The sequence below is a fragment of the Bombina bombina genome, unplaced genomic scaffold (assembly GCF_027579735.1).
Source record: "Bombina bombina isolate aBomBom1 unplaced genomic scaffold, aBomBom1.pri scaffold_523, whole genome shotgun sequence".
NCBI classification, from domain to species: Eukaryota; Metazoa; Chordata; class Amphibia; order Anura; family Bombinatoridae; genus Bombina; species Bombina bombina.
In genome coordinates, this window is record NW_026511860.1 from 246,642 (window position 1) to 269,076 (window position 22,435).

The 22,435-nt window shown below is 50.0% G+C and overlaps 1 protein-coding gene across 1 annotated transcript in view; it reads right to left on the bottom strand.

The window, feature by feature from the left end:
• The window catches only part of LOC128643975 (protein sidekick-1), a gene marked incomplete in the record, with an annotated part of 285,109 nt that overhangs the window by 234,905 nt on the left and 27,769 nt on the right, over nt 1–22,435 (bottom strand). Inside the window, 1 exon segment of the mRNA XM_053696740.1 lies at nt 10,696–10,888. Within this exon segment, the coding sequence (XP_053552715.1) occupies nt 10,696–10,888 (193 nt within the window).

Consider the following 22,435-nt stretch of genomic DNA (forward strand, 5'->3'; position numbering starts at 1 on the left):
CAATATCACACACACGTCACACACTGAGACACAATATCACACACACACAATGTCACACATTGAGACACAATATCACACACACGTCACACACTGAGACACAATATCACACACTGAGACACAATATCACACACACACGTCACACACTGAGACACAATATCACACACACAATATCACACACTGAGACACAATATCACACACACACGTCACACACTGAGACACAATATCACACACACAATGTCACACACTGAGACACAATATCACACACACGTCACACACTGAGACACAATATCACACACTGAAACACAATATCACACACACAATGTCACACACTGAGACATAATACCACACACACACAATGTCACACATTGAGACACAATATCACACACACGTCACACACTGAGACACAATATCACACACTGAGACACAATATCACACACACAATGTCACACACTGAAACACAATATCACACACACAATATCACACACTGAGACATAATACCACACACACACAATATCACACACTGAAACACAATATCACACACACAATATCACACACTGAGACACAATATCACACACACAATATCACACACTGAGACACAATATCACACACACAATGTCACACATTGAGACACAATATCACACACACACGTCACACACTGAGACACAATATCACACACTGAGACACAATATCACACACACAATGTCACACACTGAAACACAATATCACACACACAATATCACACACTGAGACATAATACCACACACACACAATATCACACACTGAAACACAATATCACACACACAATATCACACACTGAGACACAATATCACACACACAATATCACACACTGAAACACAATATCACACACACAATGTCACACATTGAGACACAATATCACACACACGTCACACACTGAGACACAATATCACACACACAATGTCACACACTGAGACACAATACCACACACACAATGTCACACATTGAGACACAATATCACACACACAATGTCACACACTGAGACACAATATCACACACACAATATCACACACTGAGACACAATATCACACACACAATATCACACACTGAAACACAATATCACACACACAATGTCACACATTGAGACACAATATCACACACACGTCACACACTGAGACACAATATCACACACACAATGTCACACACTGAGACACAATACCACACACACAATGTCACACATTGAGACACAATATCACACACACAATGTCACACACTGAGACACAATATCACACACACAATGTCACACACTGAGACACAATATCACACACACAATGTCACACACTGAGACACAATATCACACACGCAATGTCACACACTGAGACACAATATCACACACACAATGTCACACACTGAGACACAATATCACACACGCAATGTCACACACTGAGACACAATATCACACACACAATGTCACACACTGAGACACAATATTCCATTAGCTGGAGCTGTCCTGGCGGCTATGACAGATAATTAGCACTTGAGATGGTTTGAGCTTCAGAGATTAAACATGAGAAAGTGTCAGAGAAGCTGAGTGGTATAACACGCGTCACTTTATTTACTTGTATTTGCCTAATTATCTCAGGAGAACACGTCATCCCTCCTGACCTGCTCCCTGTACTCACTCTTATTCCTGGCAGGAAATTGAATTTTCCTTTTAACTCCCAGGACGCCAATGCTGTCTTTATGTTTCTATATATTGTCAACCTCACGCAGTTCTGCTGATAGTGACCAGGATTTAGTCGCCTCAGCAGCAGAGAAACCGAACACAAAATGCTCAAGTAACAAGGAAAATTTTGGTGCTTACAACAGTTGTGAAAATTAATCATTTTTCCTGCTTTGTGAACATTTCCCAGTGCTTGAATTTGTCTTCTAATCCAACCTCAGCTGAGATGGTCAAATCCATTAGACGTTCTGATATTTCCTAGCTATATTTTGTGTAACCTCAAAGTCATTATTAGCATCAGAAATGCATGGTCTGAGAAACATATAACCCAATGGGGTTAAATGTTCTTATCATTGTCATATGGACAATAAAGAAAAAATAATGATCCCCCTTCCCTCTAGAAAAGACCACTGTAATGCCCAGACTAACTGACCCATACATGCCAGGTTAGCACACTGTAATGCCCAGACTAACTGACCCATACATGCCAGGTTAGCACACTGTAATGCCCAGACTAACTGACCCATACATGCCAGGTTAGCACACTGTAATGCCCAGACTAACTGACCCATACATGCCAGGTTAGCACACTGTAATGCCCAGACTAACTGACCCATACATGCCAGGTTAGCACACTGTAATGCCCAGACTAACGAAAACCTGGCAGGGCAGCACACTGTAATCTCCACTCTAACTGACCCCTACCTGCGAGGGAGGCACACTGTAATCCCCCCTCTAACCAACCCCCAACCTGCGAGGGCAGCACACTGTAATCCCCCCTCTAACTAACCCCCTACCTGCGAGGGCAGCACACTGTAATCCCCCCTCTAACTAACCCCCTACCTGCGAGGGCAGCACACTGTAATCCCCACTCTAACTAACCCCCTACCTGCAAGGGCAGCACGCTGTAATCCCCACTCTAACCCCTACCTGCAAGGGCAGCACACTGTAATCACCACTCTAACCCCTACCTGCAAGGGCAGCACACTGTAATCCCCACTCTAACCCCTACCTGCAAGGGCAGCACACTGTAATCCCCACTCTAACCCCTACCTGCAAGGGCAGCACACTGTAATCCCCACTCTATCTAACCCCTACCTGCAAGGGCAGCACACTGTAATCCCCACTCTAACTAACCCCTACCTGCAAGGGCAGCACACTGTAATCCCCCCTCTAACCAACCCCCAAACTGCGAGGGCAGCACACTGTAATCCCCCCTCTAACTAACCCCTACCTGCGAGGGCAACACACTGTAATCCCCACTCTAACTAAACTGTACCTGCAAGGGCAGCACACTGTAATCCCCACTCTAACCCCATACCTGCCAGGGCAGCACACTGTAATCCCCACTCTAACTAACCCCCGACCTGCAAGGGCAGCACACTGTAATCCCCACTCTAACTAACCCCTACCTGCAAGGGCAACACACTGTAATCCCCACTCTATCTAACCCCTACCTGCAAGGGCAGCACACTGTAATCCCCCCTCTAACCAACCCCCAAACTGCGAGGGCAGCACACTGTAATCCCCCCTCTAACTAACCCCCAACCTGCGAGGGCAACACACTGTAATCCCCACTCTAACTAAACTGTACCTGCAAGGGCAGCACACTGTAATCCCCACTCTAACCCCATACCTGCCAGGGCAGCACACTGTAATCCCCACTCTAACTAACCCCCGACCTGCAAGGGCAGCACACTGTAATCCCCACTCTAACTAACCCCTACCTGCAAGGGCAACACACTGTAATCCCCACTCTAACTAACCCCCAACCTGTGAGGGCAGCACACTGTAATCCCCACTCTAACTAACCCCCTACCTGCGAGGGCAGCACACTGTAATTCCCACTCTAACTAACCCCATACCTAAAAGGGCAGCACATTGTAATCTCCACTCTAACTAACCCCCTACCTGCGAGGGCAGCACACTGTAATCCCCACTCTAACTAACCCCCTACCTGCAAGGGCAGCACACTGTAATCCCTACTCTAACTAACCCCTACCTGCAAGGGCAGCACACTGTAATCCGTACTCTAACTAACCCCTACCTGCAAGGGCAGCACACTGTAATCCCCACTCTAACTAACCCCTACCTGTGAGGGCAGCACATTGTAATCCCTACTCTAACTAACCCCTACCTGCAAGGGCAGCACACTGTAATCCCCACTCTAACTAACCCCCTACCTGCGAGGGCAGCACACTGTAATCCCCCCTCTAACTAACCCCCTACCTGCCAGGACAGCACACTGTAATCCCCACTCTAACCCCATACCTGCCGGGGCAGCACACTGTAATCCCAACTCTAACTAACCCCCTACCTGCCAGGGCAGCACACTGTAATCCCCACTCTAACTAACCCCCTACCTGCAAGGGCAGCACACTGTAATCCCAACTCTAACTAACCCCCTACCTGCAAGGGCAGCACACTGTAATCCCCACTCTAACTAACCCCTTACCTGCAAGGGCAGCACACTGTAATCCCCACTCTAACTAACCCCCTACCTGCAAGGGCAGCACACTGTAATCCCAACGCTAACTAACCTCTACCTGCAAGGGCAGCACACTGTAATCCCCACTCTAACTAACCCCTACCTGCAAGGGCAGCACACTGTAATCCCCACTCTAACTAACCCCTACCTGCAAGGGCAGCACACTGTAATCCCCACTCTAACTAACCCCTACCTGCAAGGGCAGCACACTGAAATCCCCACTCTAACTAACCCCCTACCTGCGAGGGCAGCACACTGTAATCCCCCCTCTAACCAACCTCCAACCTGCGAGGGCAGCACACTGTAATCCCCCCTCTAACTAACCCCCAACCTGCGAGGGCAGCACACTGTAATCCCCACTCTAACTAACCCCCTACCTGCAAGGGCAGCACACTGTAATCCCCACTCTAACTAACCCCATACCTACAAGGGCAGCACACTGTAATCCCCACTCTAACTAACCCCCAACCTGTGAGGGCAGCACACTGTAATCCCCACTCTAACTAACCTCCTACCTGCAAGGGCAGCACACTGTAATCCCCACTCTAACTAACCCCTACCTGCAAGGGCAGCACACTGTAATCCCCACTCTAACTAACCCCTACCTGCAAGGGCAGCACACTGTAATCCCCACTCTAACTAACCCCTACCTGTGAGGACAGCACATTGTAATCCCCATTCTAACTAACCCCCTACCTGTGAGGACAGCACATTGTAATCCCCACTCTAACTAACCCCCTACCTGCGAGGACAGCACATTGTAATCCCCATTCTAACTAACCCCCTACCTGTGAGGACAGCACATTGTAATCCCCACTCGAACTAACCCCTACCTGTGAGGACAGCACATTGTAATCCCCACTCTAACTAACCCCCTACCTGTGAGGACAGCACATTGTAATCCCCACTCTAACTAACCCCTACCTGTGAGGACAGCACATTGTAATCCCCACTCTAACTAACCCCTACCCGCAAGGGCAGCACACTGTAATCCCCACTCTAACTAACCCCTACCTGTGAGGACAGCACATTGTAATCCCCACTCGAACTAACCCCTACCTGTGAGGACAGCACATTGTAATCCCCACTCTAACTAACCCCTACCTGTGAGGACAGCACATTGTAATCCCCACTCTAACTAACCCCTACCCGCAAGGGCAGCACACTGTAATCCCCACTCTAACTAACCCCTACCTGGGAGAGCAGAACAATGTAATCCCAACTCTAACTAACCCCCTACCTGCGATGGCAGAAGACTAATCCCCACTCTAACTAACCACTAGCTGAGAGGGCACAACAATGTAATCCCCACTCTAACTAACCCCTACCTGGGAGGGCAGAAGACTAATCCCCACTCTAACTAACCACTAGCTGAGAGGGCACAACAATGTAATCCCCACTCTAACTAACCCCCTACCTGCAAGGGCAGCACACTGTAATCCCCACTCTAACTAACCTCGACCTGCAAGGGCAGCACATTGTAATCCCCACTCTAACTAACCCCTACCTGGGAGGGCAGAAGACTAATCCCCACTCTAACTAACCACTAGCTGAGAGGGCACAACAATGTAATCCCCACTCTAACTAACCCCCTACCTGCAAGGGCAGCACACTGTAATCCCCACTCTAACTAACCTCTACCTGCAAGGGCAGCACATTGTAATCCCCACTCTAACTAACCCCTACCTGCAAGAGCAGCACACTGTAATCCCCACTCTAACTAACCCCTACCTGCCAGGGCAGCACACTGTAATCCCCACTCTATCTAACCCTATACCTGCCAGGGCAGCACACTATAAGCCCCACTCTAACTAACCCCATACCTGCAAGGGCAGCACACTGTAATCCCCACTCTATCTAACCCCATACCTGCCAGGGCAGCACACTGTAATCCCCACTCTAACCAACCCCCTACCTGCAAGGGCAGAACACTGTAATCCCCACTCTAACTAACCCCCTACCTGCAAGGGCAACACACTGTAATCCCCCCTCTAACCCCCTACCTGCAAGGGCAGCACACTGTAATCGCAACTCTAACTAACCCCCTACCTGCGAGGGCAGCACACTGTAATCCCCACTCTAACTAACCCCTACCTGCAAGGGCAGCACACTGTAATCCCCACTCTAACTAACCCCATACCTACAAGGGCAGCACACTGTAAGCCCCACTCTAACTAACCCCATACCTGCGAGGGCAGCACACTGTAATCCCCACTCTAACTGACCCCCTACCTGAAAGGACAGCGCACTGTAATCCCCACTCTAAGTAACCCCTACCTGCAAGGGCAGCACACTGTAATCCCCACTCTAACTAACCCCCTACCTGCAAGGGCAGCACACTGTAATCCCCACTCTAACTAACCCCTACCTGCGAGGGCAGCACACTGTAATCCCCACTCTAACCCCTACCTGCAAGGGCAGCACACTGTAATCCCAACTCTAACTAACCCCATACCTGCAAGGGTAGCACACTGTAATCCCAACTCTAACTAACCCCTACCTGCAAGGGCAGCACACTGTAATCCCAACTCTAACTAACCCCTACCTGGGAGGGCAGAAGACTAATCCCAACTCTAGCTAACCCCTACCTGGGAGAGCAGAACAATGTAATCCCCACTCTAACTAACCCCTACCTGGGAGAGCAGAACAATGTAATCCCCACTCTAACTAACCCCTACCTGGGAGAGCAGAACAATGTTATCCCCACTCTAACTAACCACTACCTGCGAAGGCAGAACAATGTAATCCCCACTCTAACTAACCCCTACCTGGGAGGGCAGAACAATGTAATCCCCACTTTAACTAACCCCTACCTGGGAGAGCAGAACAATGTAATCCCCACTCTAACAAACCCCTACCTGCGAGGGCAGAAAAATGTAGTCCCAACTCTAACTAACCCCTACCTGCGAGGGCAGAACAATGTAATCCCCACTGTAACTAACCCCCTACCTGGAAGAGCAGAACAATGTAATCCCCACTCTAACTAACCCCTACCTGGAAGAGCAGAACAATGTAATCCCCACTCTAACTAACCCCTACCTGCGAGGGCAGAACAATGTAATCCCCACTCTAACTAACCCCTACCTGGGAGAGCAGAACAATGTTATCCCCACTCTAACTAACCACTACCTGCGAAGGCAGAAGACTAATCCCAACTCTAACTAACCCCTACATGTGAGGGCAGAAGACTAATCCCCACTCTAACTAACCCCTACCTGCGAGGGCAGAAGACTAATCCCCACTCTAACTAACCACTACCTGCGAAAGCAGAAGACTAATCCCAACTCTAACTAACCCCTACATGTGAGGGCAGAAGACTAATCCCCACTCTAACTAACCCCTACCTGCGAGGGCAGAAGACTAATCCCCACTCTAACTAACCCCTACCTGGGAGGGCAGAACAACGTAATCCCCACTTTAACTAACCCCTACCTGCGAGGGCAGAAGACTAATCCCCACTCTAACTAACCCCTACCTGGGAGGGCAGAACAATGTAATCCCCACTCTAACTAACCCCTACCTGGGAGGGCAGAACAATGTAATCCCCACTTTAACTAACCCCTACCTGCGAGGGCAGAAGACTAATCCCCACTCTAACTAACCCCTACCTGGGAGGGCAAAACAATGTAATCCCCACTTTAACTAACCCCTACCTGCGAGGGCAGAAGACTAATCCCCACTCTAACTAACCCCTACCTGGGAGGGCAGAACAATGTAATCCCCACTCTAACTAACCCCTACCTGGGAGGGCAGAACAATTTAATCCCCACTTTAACTAACCCATACCTGCGAGGGCAGAAGACTAATCCCCACTCTAACTAACCCCTACCTGGGAGGGCAGAACAATGTAATCCCCACTCTAACTAACCCCTACCTGGGAGGGCAGAACAATGTAATCCCCACTTTAACTAACCCCTACCTGCGAGGGCAGAAGACTAATCCCCACTCTAACTAACCCCTACCTGCAAGGGCAGAAGACTAATCCCCACTCTAACTAACCCCTACCTGCGAGGGCAAAACACTGTAATCCCCACTCTAACCCCTACCTGAGAGGGCAGAACAATGTAATCCCCACTCTAACTAACCCCTACCTGCGAGGGCAGAAGACTAATCCCCACTCTAACTAACCCCTACCTGGGAGAGCAGAACAATGTAATCCCCACTTTAACTAACCCCTACCTGCGAGGGCAGAAGACTAATCCCCACTCTAACTAACCCCTACCTGGGAGGGCAGAACAATGTAATCCCCACTCTAACTAACCCCTACCTGGGAGAACAGAACAATGTAATCCCCACTTTAACTAACCCCTACCTGGGAGAGCAGAACAATGTAATCCCCACTTTAACTAACCCCTACCTGCGAGGGCAGAAGACTAATCCCCACTCTAACTAACCCCTACCTGGGAGGGCAGAACAATTTAATCCCCACTCTAACTAACCCCTACCTGGGAGAGCAGAACAATGTAATCCCCACTCTAACAAACCCCTACCTGGGAGAGCAGAAAAATGAAATCCCCACTTTAACTAACCCCTACCTGGGAGGGCAGAAGACTAATCCCGACTCTAACTAACCCCTACCTGTGAGGGCAGAAGACTAATCCCGACTCTAACTAACCCCTACCTGCGAGGGCAGAAGACTAATCCCCACTCTAACTAACCCCTACCTGTGAGGGCAGAAGACTAATCCCGACTCTAACTAACCCATACCTGCGAGGGCAGCACACTGTAATCCCCACTCTAACTAACCCCATACCTGCGAGGGCAGCACACTGTAATCCCCACTCTAACCTCTACCTGCGAGGGCAGCACTGTAATCCCCACTCTAACTAACCCCTACCTGCGAGGGCAGAACACTGTAATCCCCACTCTAACCCCTACCTGGGAGAGCAGAACAATGTTATCCCCACTCTAACTAACCCTACCTGGGAGAGCAGAACACTGTAATCCCCACTCTAACTAACCCCCTACCTGCGAGGGCAGCACACTGTAATCCCCACTCTAACTAACCCCCTACCTGCGAGGGCAGCACACTGTAATCCCCACTCTAACCCCTACCTGGGAGAGCAGCACACTGTAATCCCCACTCCAACTAACCCTACCTGGGAGAGCAGAACACTGTAATCCCCACTCTAACTAACCCCTACCTGCGAGGGCAGCACACTGTAATCCGCACTCTAACTAACCCCCTACCTGCGAGGGCAGCACACTGTAATCCCCACTCTAACTAACCCCCTACCTGCAAGGGCAGCACACTGTAATCCCCACTCTAACTAACCACTACCTGTGAAGGCAGAAGACTAATCCCCACTCTAACTAACCACTACCTGCGAAGGCAGAAGACTAATCCCAACTCTAACTAACCCCTACATGTGAGGGCAGAAGACTAATCCCCACTCTAACTAACCCCTACCTGGGAGGGCAGAAGACTAATCCCAACTCTAACTAACCCCTACCTGCGAGGGCAGAAGACTAATCCCAACTCTAACTAACCCCTACCTGCGAGGGCAGAAGACTAATCCCAACTCTAACTAACCCCTACCTGCGAGGGCAGAAGACTAATCCCAACTCTAACTAACCCCTACCTGCTAGGGCAGAAGACTAATCCCAACTCTAACTAACCCCTACCTGCGAGGGCAGAAGACTAATCCCAACTCTAACTAACCACTACCTGCGAGGGCAGAAGACTAATCCCAACTCTAACTAACCCCTACCTGCGAGGGCAGAAGACTAATCCCAACTCTAACTAACCCCTACCTGCGAGGGCAGAAGACTAATCCCAACTCTAACTAACCCCTACCTGCTAGGGCAGAAGACTAATCCCAACTCTAACTAACCCCTACCTGCGAGGGCAGAAGACTAATCCCAACTCTAACTAACCCCTACCTGCGAGGGCAGAAGACTAATCCCAACTCTAACTAACCCCTACCTGCTAGGGCAGAAGACTTATCCCAACTCTAACTAACCCCTACCTGCGAGGGCAGAAGACTAATCCCAACTCTAACTAACCACTACCTGCGAGGGCAGAAGACTAATCCCAACTCTAACTAACCCCTACCTGCGAGGGCAGAAGACTAATCCCAACTCTAACTAACCCCTACCTGCGAGGGCAGAAGACTAATCCCAACTCTAACTAACCCCTACCTGTGAGGGCAGAAGAATAATCCCCACTCTAACTAACCCCTACCTGTGAGGGCAGAAGACTAATCCCCACTCTAACTAACCCCTACCTGTGAGGGCAGAAGAATAATCCCCACTCTAACTAATGATGCTTTGATGACATTCACAATATCACAGGTACAGCCTGGCTGCTCGTGGCTACAGAGCAGTAAGGTTATGGGGGGTATGGCTATGTCACTTTTCCCCTGTCTCTGTGCCCCTTATTATTTTCTATTTGAACTTAGGAATTCATTTACTGTGCGGTTTAGATATATCCATGTACATTATATCTGGTTACAAATATGTGATACAGTAAGACGAAGCACATAAATACACATCAGTATGTACTCACTGTCTTCATGAGTCTGCACTCTCTGAGGGGTACTTCGGGGCCCATCTCCTGGGGTGGTGAAACAAAGAATAGACGCAAAATATGCGGTGAATTTCTTCAGTCCTGTGATGTATCCACTATGAACACCATGAAAATCTGGAGCAACAGGAACTATTGTAACGACCATAGGTGCATCTACTGGCCACAACAAGAGCTGCAGAGAACAAAATTACTTTACCTGAGGAAAATCTGCAATACTAAAAAATAAATCGATGTGACTACTGTGATGCATGTTTGACATTGGCATATGCATATATGGTTAACTACGTTATATAAAGCATCTCACTATATTCAGCAAAATACACAATATAACTCTCTGCATGTACACAGCTGTCATCTGAAATACATAGCATATGTAGAGAGAGCGGTCACCTATCTGTGACACACACAGCACGTCTAAAGAGAGAGTGGTCACCTGTCTGTAAGTGACATACACAGCACGTCTAGAGAGAGAGCAGTCACCTGTCTGTAAGTGACATACACAGCACGTCTAAAGAGAGAGTGGTCACATGTCTGTAAGTGACATACACAGCACGTCTAGAGAGAGAGCGGTCACCTGTCTGTAAGTGACATACACAGCACGTCTAGAGAGAGAGCGGTCACCTGTCTGTAAGTGACATACACAGCACGTCTAGAGAGAGAGCGGTCACATGTCTGTAAGTGACATACACAGCACGTCTAGAGAGAGAGCGGTCACCTGTCTGTAAGTGACATACACAGCACGTCTAGAGAGAGAGCGGTCACCTGTCTGTAAGTGACATACACAGCACGTCTAAAGAGAGAGTGGTCACCTATCTGTAAGTGACACTCACAGCATGTCTAAAGAGAGAGTGGTCACCTGTCTGTAAGTGACAAACACAGCACGTCTAAAGAGAGAGTGGTCACCTATCTGTAAGTGACACTCACAGCATGTCTAAAGAGAGAGTGGTCACCTGTCTGTAAGTGACACACACAGCACGTCTAGAGAGAGAGCGGTCACCTGTCTGTAAGTGACACACACAGCACGTATAGAGAGAGAGCGGTCACCTGTCTGTAAGTGACATACACAGCACGTCTAGAGAGAGAGAGCGGTCACCTGTCTGTAAGTGACATACACAGCACGTCTAGAGAGAGAGCGGTCACCTGTCTGTAAGTGACATACACAGCACGTCTAGAGAGAGAGCGGTCACCTGTCTGTAAGTGACATACACAGCACGTCTAGAGAGAGAGCGGTCACCTGTCTGTAAGTGACATACACAGCACGTCTAGAGAGAGAGCGGTCACCTGTCTGTAAGTGACACACACAGCACGTCTAGAGAGAGAGCGGTCACCTGTCTGTAAGTGACATACACAGCACGTCTAGAGAGAGAGAGCGGTCACCTGTCTGTAAGTGACATACACAGCACGTCTAGAGAGAGAGAGCGGTCACCTGTCTGTAAGTGACACACACAGCACGTCTAGAGAGAGAGCGGTCATCTGTCTGTAAGTGACATACACAGCACGTCTAGAGAGAGAGCGGTCACATGTCTGTAAGTGACATACACAGCACGTCTAGAGAGAGAGCGGTCACCTGTCTGTAAGTGACATACACAGCACGTCTAGAGAGAGAGAGCGGTCACCTGTCTGTAAGTGACACACACAGCACGTCTAGAGAGAGAGCGGTCACCTGTCTGTAAGTGACACACACAGCACGTCTAGAGAGAGAGCAGTCACCTGTCTGTAAGTGACACACACAGCACGTCTAGAGAGAGAGAGCGGTCACCTGTCTGTAAGTGACATACACAGCACGTCTAGAGAGAGAGAGCAGTCACCTGTCTGTAAGTGACATACACAGCACGTCTAGAGAGAGAGAGCGGTCACCTGTCTGTAAGTGACACACACAGCACGTCTAGAGAGAGAGCGGTCACCTGTCTGTAAGTGACATACACAGCACGTCTAGAGAGAGAGCGGTCATCTGTCTGTAAGTGACATACACAGCACGTCTAGAGAGAGAGAGCGTTCACCTGTCTGTAAGTGACACACACAGCACGTCTAGAGAGAGAGCGGTCACCTGTCTGTAAGTGACATACACAGCACGTCTAGAGAGAGAGTGGTCACCTGTCTGTAAGTGACATACACAGCACGTCTAGAGAGAGAGCGGTCACCTGTCTGTAAGTGACATACACAGCACGTCTAGAGAGAGAGTGGTCACCTGTCTGTAAGTGACATACACAGCACGTCTAGAGAGAGAGCGGTCACCTGTCTGTAAGTGACATACACAGCACGTCTAGAGAGAGAGCGGTCACCTGTCTGTAAGTGACATACACAGCACGTCTAGAGAGAGAGTGGTCACCTGTCTGTAAGTGACATACACAGCACGTCTAGAGAGAGAGAGGTCACCTGTCTGTAAGTGACACACACAGCACGTCTAGAGAGAGAGCGGTCACCTGTCTGTAAGTGACATACACAGCACGTCTAGAGAGAGAGCGGTCACCTGTCTGTAAGTGACATACACAGCACGTCTAGAGAGAGAGCGGTCATCTGTCTGTAAGTGACATACACAGCACGTCTAGAGAGAGAGCGGTCATCTGTCTGTAAGTGACATACACAGCACGTGTAGAGAGAGAGAGCGGTCACCTGTCTGTAAGTGACACACACAGCACGTCTAGAGAGAGAGCAGTCACCTGTCTGTAAGTGACATACACAGCACGTCTAGAGAGAGAGAGCGTTCACCTGTCTGTAAGTGACACACACAGCACGTCTAGAGAGAGAGCGGTCACCTGTCTGTAAGTGACATACACAGCACGTCTAGAGAGAGAGTGGTCACCTGTCTGTAAGTGACATACACAGCACGTCTAGAGAGAGAGCGGTCACCTGTCTGTAAGTGACATACACAGCACGTCTAGAGAGAGAGTGGTCACCTGTCTGTAAGTGACATACACAGCACGTCTAGAGAGAGAGCGGTCACCTGTCTGTAAGTGACATACACAGCACGTCTAGAGAGAGAGCGGTCACCTGTCTGTAAGTGACATACACAGCACGTCTAGAGAGAGAGTGGTCACCTGTCTGTAAGTGACATACACAGCACGTCTAGAGAGAGAGAGGTCACCTGTCTGTAAGTGACACACACAGCACGTCTAGAGAGAGAGCGGTCACCTGTCTGTAAGTGACATACACAGCACGTCTAGAGAGAGAGTGGTCACCTGTCTGTAAGTGACATACACAGCACGTCTAGAGAGAGAGCGGTCACCTGTCTGTAAGTGACATACACAGCACGTCTAGAGAGAGGGTGGTCACCTGTCTGTAAGTGACACACACAGCACGTCTAGAGAGAGAGCGGTCACCTGTCTGTAAGTGACATACACAGCACGTCTAGAGAGAGAGCGGTCACCTGTCTGTAAGTGACACACACAGCACGTCTAGAGAGAGAGCGGTCACCTGTCTGTAAGTGACACACACAGCACGTCTAGAGAGAGAGCGGTCACCTGTCTGTAAGTGACATACACAGCACGTCTAGAGAGAGAGCGGTCACCTGTCTGTAAGTGACATACACAGCACGTCTAGAGAGAGAGCGGTCACCTGTCTGTGACACACACAGCACGTCTAGAGAGAGAGCGGTCACCTGTCTGTAAGTGACATACACAGCACGTCTAGAGAGAGAGTGGTCACCTGTCTGTAAGTGACATACACAGCACGTCTAGAGAGAGAGCGGTCACCTGTCTGTAAGTGACATACACAGCACGTCTAGAGAGAGAGTGGTCACCTGTCTGTAAGTGACATACACAGCACGTCTAGAGAGAGAGCGGTCACCTGTCTGTAAGTGACACACACAGCACGTCTAGAGAGAGAGCGGTCACCTGTCTGTAAGTGACACACACAGCACGTCTAGAGAGAGAGCAGTCACCTGTCTGTAAGTGACACACACAGCACGTCTAGAGAGAGTGGTCACCTGTCTGTAAGTGACATACACAGCACGTCTAGAGAGAGAGCGGTCACCTGTCTGTAAGTGACACACACAGCACGTCTAGAGAGAGAGCGGTCACCTGTCTGTAAGTGACACACACAGCACGTCTAGAGAGAGAGCAGTCACCTGTCTGTAAGTGACACACACAGCACGTCTAGAGAGAGCGGTCATCTGTCTGTAAGTGACATACACAGCACGTCTAGAGAGAGAGCGGTCACCTGTCTGTAAGTGACATACACAGCACGTCTAGAGAGAGAGCGGTCACCTGTCTGTAAGTGACACACACAGCACGTCTAGAGAGAGAGCGGTCACCTGTCTGTAAGTGACATACACAGCACGTCTAGAGAGAGAGCAGTCACCTGTCTGTAAGTGACACACACAGCACGTCTAGAGAGAGAGCAGTCACCTGTCTGTAAGTGACACACACAGCATGTCTAGAGAGAGAGCGGTCACCTGTCTGTAAGTGACACACACAGCACGTCTAGAGAGAGAGTGGTCACCTGTCTGTGACACACACAGCACGTCTAGAGAGAGAGCGGTCACCTGTCTGTAAGTGACACACACAGCACCTCTAGAGAGAGAGCGGTCACCTGTCTGTAAGTGACACACACAGCACGTCTAGAGAGAGAGCGGTCACCTGTCTGTAAGTGACACACACAGCACCTCTAGAGAGAGAGCGGTCACCTGTCTGTAAGTGACACACACAGCACGTCTAGAGAGAGAGCGGTCACCTGTCTGTAAGTGACACACACAGCACCTCTAGAGAGAGAGCGGTCACCTGTCTGTAAGTGACACACACAGCACGTCTAGAGAGAGAGCGGTCACCTGTCTGTAAGTGACATACACAGTGTGTCTAGAGAGAGAGCGGTCACCTGTCTGTAAGTGACACACACAGCACGTCTAGAGAGAGAGTGGTCACCTGTCTGTAAGTGACATACACAGCACGTCTAGAGAGAGAGCGGTCACCTGTCTGTAAGTGACATACACAGCACGTCTAGAGAGAGAGCGGTCACCTGTCTGTAAGTGACATACACAGCACGTCTAGAGAGAGAGTGGTCACCTGTCTGTAAGTGACATACACGGCACGTCTAGAGAGAGAGCGGTCACCTGTCTGTAAGTGACACACACAGCACGTCTAGAGAGAGAGCGGTCACCTGTCTGTAAGTGACATACACAGCACGTCTAGAGAGAGAGTGGTCACCTGTCTGTAAGTGACATACACAGCACGTCTAGAGAGAGAGCGGTCACCTGTCTGTAAGTGACATACACAGCACGTCTAGAGAGAGGGTGGTCACCTGTCTGTAAGTGACACACACAGCACGTCTAGAGAGAGAGCGGTCACCTGTCTGTAAGTGACATACACAGCACGTCTAGAGAGAGAGCGGTCACCTGTCTGTAAGTGACACACACAGCACGTCTAGAGAGAGAGAGCGGTCACCTGTCTGTAAGTGACACACACAGCACGTCTAGAGAGAGAGCGGTCACCTGTCTGTAAGTGACACACACAGCACGTCTAGAGAGAGAGCGGTCACCTGTCTGTAAGTGACATACACAGCACGTCTAGAGAGAGAGTGGTCACCTGTCTGTAAGTGACATACACAGCACGTCTAGAGAGAGAGCGGTCACCTGTCTGTAAGTGACATACACAGCACGTCTAGAGAGAGAGTGGTCACCTGTCTGTAAGTGACATACACAGCACGTCTAGAGAGAGAGCGGTCACCTGTCTGTAAGTGACATACACAGCACGTCTAGAGAGAGAGAGCGGTCACCTGTCTGTAAGTGACACACACAGCACGTCTAGAGAGAGAGCGGTCATCTGTCTGTAAGTGACACACACAGCAGGTCTAGAGAGAGAGCGGTCACCTGTCTGTAAGTGACATACACAGCACGTCTAGAGAGAGAGAACGGTCACCTGTCTGTAAGTGACACACACAGCATGTCTAGAGAGAGCGGTCATCTGTCTGTAAGTGACATACACAGCACGTGTAGAGAGAGAGCGGTCATCTGTCTGTAAGTGACACACACAGCACGTCTAGAGAGAGAGCGGTCACCTGTCTGTAAGTGACATACACAGCACGTCTAGAGAGAGAGCAGTCACCTGTCTGTAAGTGACACACACAGCACGTCTAGAGAGAGAGCAGTCACCTGTCTGTAAGTGACACACACAGCATGTCTAGAGAGAGAGCGGTCACCTGTCTGTAAGTGACACACACAGCACGTCTAGAGAGAGAGTGGTCACCTGTCTCTAAGTGACACACACAGCACGTCTAGAGAGAGAGCGGTCACCTGTCTGTAAGTGACACACACAGCACCTCTAGAGAGAGAGCGGTCACCTGTCTGTAAGTGACACACACAGCACGTCTAGAGAGAGAGCGGTCACCTGTCTGTAAGTGACACACACAGCACCTCTAGAGAGAGAGCGGTCACCTGTCTGTAAGTGACACACACAGCACGTCTAGAGAGAGAGCGGTCACCTGTCTGTAAGTGACACACACAGCACCTCTAGAGAGAGAGCGGTCACCTGTCTGTAAGTGACACACACAGCACGTCTAGAGAGAGAGCGGTCACCTGTCTGTAAGTGACATACACAGCACGTCTAGAGAGAGAGCGGTCACCTGTCTGTAAGTGACATACACAGCACGTCTAGAGAGAGAGCGGTCACCTGTCTGTAAGTGACATACACAGCACGTCTAGAGAGAGAGAGCGGTCACCTGTCTGTAAGTGACACACACAGCACGTCTAGAGAGAGAGCGGTCATCTGTCTGTAAGTGACACACACAGCACGTCTAGAGAGAGCGGTCACCTGTCTGTAAGTGACATACACAGCACGTCTAGAGAGAGAGCGGTCATCTGTCTGTAAGTGACACACACAGCACGTCTAGAGAGAGAGAGCGGTCACCTGTCTGTAAGTGACACACACAGCACGTCTAGAGAGAGCGGTCACCTGTCTGTAAGTGACATACACAGCACGTCTAGAGAGAGAGCGGTCACCTGTCTGTAAGTGACATACACAGCACGTCTAGAGAGAGAGCGGTCACCTGTCTGTAAGTGACATACACAGCACGTCTAGAGAGAGAGCGGTCACCTGTCTGTAAGTGACATACACAGCACGTCTAGAGAGAGAGCGGTCACCTGTCTGTAAGTGACATACACAGCACGTCTAGAGAGAGAGCGGTCACCTGTCTGTAAGTGACATACACAGCACGTCTAGAGAGAGAGCAGTCACCTGTCTGTAAGTGACACACACAGCACGTCTAGAGAGAGAGTGGTCACATGTCTGTAAGTGACATACACAGCACGTCTAGAGAGAGAGCGGTCACCTGTCTGTAAGTGACATACACAGCACGTCTAGAGAGAGAGAGCGGTCACCTGTCTGTAAGTGACACACACAGCACGTCTAGAGAGAGAGTGGTCACATGTCTGTAAGTGACATACACAGCACGTCTAGAGAGAGAGCGGTCACCTGTCTGTAAGTGACATACACAGCACGTCTAGAGAGAGAGCAGTCACCTGTCTGTAAGTGACATACACAGCACGTCTAGAGAGAGAGCGGTCACCTGTCTGTAAGTGACATACACAGCACGTCTAGAGAGAGAGCGGTCACCTGTCTGTGAGTGACATACACAGCACGTCTAGAGAGAGAGAGCGGTCACCTGTCTGTAAGTGACACACACAGCACGTCTAGAGAGAGAGCGGGTCACCTGTCTGTAAGTGACATACACAGCACGTCTAGAGAGAGAGAGCGGTCATCTGTCTGTAAGTGACACACACAGCACGTCTAGAGAGAGAGCGGTCATCTGTCTGTAAGTGACATGCACAGCACGTCTAGAGAGAGAGCGGTCACCTGTCTGTAAGTGACACACACAGCACGTCTAGAGAGAGAGCGGTCACCTGTCTGTAAGTGACACACACAGCACGTCTAGAGAGAGAGCGGTCACCTGTCTGTAAGTGACACACACAGCACGTCTAGAGAGAGAGCGGTCACCTGTCTGTAAGTGACATACACAGCACGTGTAGAGAGAGAGAGCGGTCACCTGTCTGTAAGTGACACACACAGCAGGTCTAGAGAGAGAGCGGTCACCTGTCTGTAAGTGACATACACAGCACGTCTAGAGAGAGAGAGCGGTCACCTGTCTGTAAGTGACACACACAGCATGTCTAGAGAGAGCGGTCATCTGTCTGTAAGTGACATACACAGCACGTGTAGAGAGAGAGCGGTCATCTGTCTGTAAGTGACACACACAGCACGTCTAGAGAGAGAGCGGTCACCTGTCTGTAAGTGACACACACAGCACGTCTAGAGAGAGAGCGGTCATCTGTCTGTAAGTGACACACACAGCACGTCTAGAGAGAGCGGTCACATGTCTGTAAGTGACACACACAGCACGTCTAGAGAGAGCGGTCATCTGTCTGTAAGTGACATACACAGCACGTCTAGAGAGAGAGCGGTCACATGTCTGTAAGTGACATACACAGCACGTCTAGAGAGAGAGCGGTCATCTGTCTGTAAGTGACATACACAGCACGTCTAGAGAGAGAGCGGTCACCTGTCTGTGACACACACAGCACGTCTAGAGAGAGAGAGCGGTCACCTGTCTGTAAGTGACACACACAGCACGTCTAGAGAGAGAGAGCGGTCACCTGTCTGTAAGTGACACATACAGCACGTCTAGAGAGAGAGAGCGGTCACCTGTCTGTAAGTGACACACACAGCACGTCTAGAGAGAGAGCGGTTATCTGTCTGTAAGTGACATACACAGCACGTCTAGAGAGAGAGCGGTCACCTGTCTGTAAGTGACACACACAGCACGTCTAGAGAGAGAGCAGTCACCTGTCTGTAAGTGACACACACAGCACGTCTAGAGAGAGAGCGGTCACCTGTCTGTAAGTGACACACACAGCACGTCTAGAGAGAGAGCGGTCACCTGTCTGTAAGTGACATACACAGCACGTCTAGAGAGAGAGCGGTCACCTGTCTGTAAGTGACATACACAGCACGTCTAGAGAGAAAGAGTGGTCACCTGTCTGTAAGTGATATACACAGCACGTCTAGAGAGAGAGAGCGGTCACCTGTCTGTAAGTGACACACACAGCACGTCTAGAGAGAGAGCGGTCACCTGTCTGTAAGTGACATACACAGCACGTCTAGAGAGAGAGCGGTCACCTGTCTGTAAGTGACACACACAGCATGTCTAGAGAGAGTGGGTCACCTGTCTGTAAGTGACACACACAGCACGTCTAGAGAGAGAGCGGTCACCTGTCTGTAAGTGACATACACAGCACGTCTAGAGAGAGAGCGGTCACCTGTCTGTAAGTGACACACACAGCACGTCTAGAGAGAGAGAGCGGTCACCTGTCTGTAAGTGACACACACAGCACGTCTAGAGAGAGAGCGGTCACCTGTCTGTAAGTGACATACACAGCACGTCTAGAGAGAGAGCGGTCACCTGTCTGTAAGTGACATACACAGCACGTCTAGAGAGAGAGCGGTCACCTGTCTGTAAGTGACACACACAGCACGTCTAGAGAGAGAGAGCGGTCACCTGTCTGTAAGTGACACACACAGCACGTCTAGAGAGAGAGAGCGGTCACCTGTCTGAAAGTGACACACACAGCACGTCTAGAGAGATAGAGCGGTCACCTGTCTGTAAGTGACACACACAGCACGTCTAGAGAGAGAGCGGTCATCTGTCTGTAAGTGACATACACAGCACGTCTAGAGAGAGAGAGCGGTCACCTGTCTGTAAGTGACACACACAGCATGTCTAGAGAGAGCGGTCATCTGTCTGTAAGTGACATACACAGCACGTGTAGAGAGAGAGCGGTCATCTGTCTGTAAGTGACACACACAGCACGTCTAGAGAGAGAGCGGTCATCTGTCTGTAAGTGACACACACAGCACGTCTAGAGAGAGCGGTCACATGTCTGTAAGTGACACACACAGCACGTCTAGAGAGAGCGGTCATCTGTCTGTAAGTGACATACACAGCACATCTAGAGAGAGAGCGGTCACATGTCTGTAAGTGACATACACAGCACGTCTAGAGAGAGAGCGGTCATCTGTCTGTAAGTGACATACACAGCACGTCTAGAGAGAGAGAGCGGTCACCTGTCTGTAAGTGACACACACAGCACGTCTAGAGAGAGAGAGCGGTCACCTGTCTGTAAGTGACACACACAGCACGTCTAGAGAGAGAGCGGTCACCTGTCTGTAAGTGACAAACAAAGCACGTCTAGAGAGAGAGAGCGGTCACCTGTCTGTAAGTGACACACACAGCATGTCTAGAGAGAGCGGTCATCTGTCTGTAAGTGACATACACAGCACGTGTAGAGAGAGCGGTCATCTGTCTGTAAGTGACACACACAGCACGTCTAGAGAGAGAGCGGTCACCTGTCTGTAAGTGACACACACAGCACGTCTAGAGAGAGAGCGTTCATCTGTCTGTAAGTGACACACACATCACGTCTAGAGAGAGCGGTCACATGTCTGTAAGTGACACACACAGCACGTCTAGAGAGAGCGGTCATCTGTCTGTAAGTGACATACACAGCACGTCTAGAGAGAGAGCGGTCACATGTCTGTAAGTGACACACACAGCATGTCTAGAGAGAGTGGTCACCTGTCTGTAAGTGACATACACAGCACGTCTAGAGAGAGAGCGGTCACCTGTCTGTAAGTGACATACACAGCACGTCTAGAGAGAGAGCGGTCACCTGTCTGTAAGTGACATACACAGCACGTCTAGAGAGAGAGCGGTCACCTGTCTGTAAGTAACACACACAGCACGTCTAGAGAGAGAGGGTCACCTGTCTGTAAGTGACATACACAGCACATCTAGAGAGAGCGGTCACCTGTCTGTAAGTGACACACACAGCACGTCTAGAGAGAGCGGTCACCTGTCTGTAAGTGACATACACAGCACGTCTAGAGAGAGCGGTCACCTGTCTGTAAGTGACACACACAGCACGTCTAGAGAGAGAGCGGTCACCTGTCTGTAAGTGACATACACAGCACATCTAGAGAGAGCGGTCACCTGTCTGTAAGTGACACACACAGCACGTCTAGAGAGAGAGCGGTCACCTGTCTGTAAGTGACACACACAGCACGTCTAGAGAGAGAGCGGTCACCTGTCTGTAAGTGACATACACAGCACATCTAGAGAGAGAGAGCGGTCATCTGTCTGTAAGTGACATACACAGCACGTCTAGAGAGAGAGCGGTCACCTGTCTGTAAGTGACACACACATCACGTCTAGAGAGAGCGGTCACCTGTCTGTAAGTGACACACACAGCACGTCTAGAGAGAGAGCGGTCACCTGTCTGTAAGTGACATACACAGCACGTCTAGAGAGAGAGCGGTCACCTGTCTGTAAGTGACATACACAGCACGTCTAGAGAGAGAGCGGTCACCTGTCTGTAAGTGACATACACAGCACGTCTAGAGAGAGAGAGCGGTCACCTGTCTGTAAGTGACATACACAGCACGTCTAGAGAGAGAGCGGTCATCTGTCTGTAAGTGACACACACAGCACGTCTAGAGAGAGAGTGGTCACCTGTCTGTAAGTGAAACACACAGCACGTCTAGAGAGTGAGAGCGGTCACCTGTCTGTAAGTGACACACACAGCACGTGTAGAGAGAGAGCGGTCACCTGTCTGTAAGTGACACACACAGCACGTGTAGAGAGAGAGCGGTCACCTGTCTGTAAGTGACACACACAGCACGTCTAAAGAGAGAGTGGTCACCTGTCTGTAAGTGACACACACAGCACGTCTAGAGAG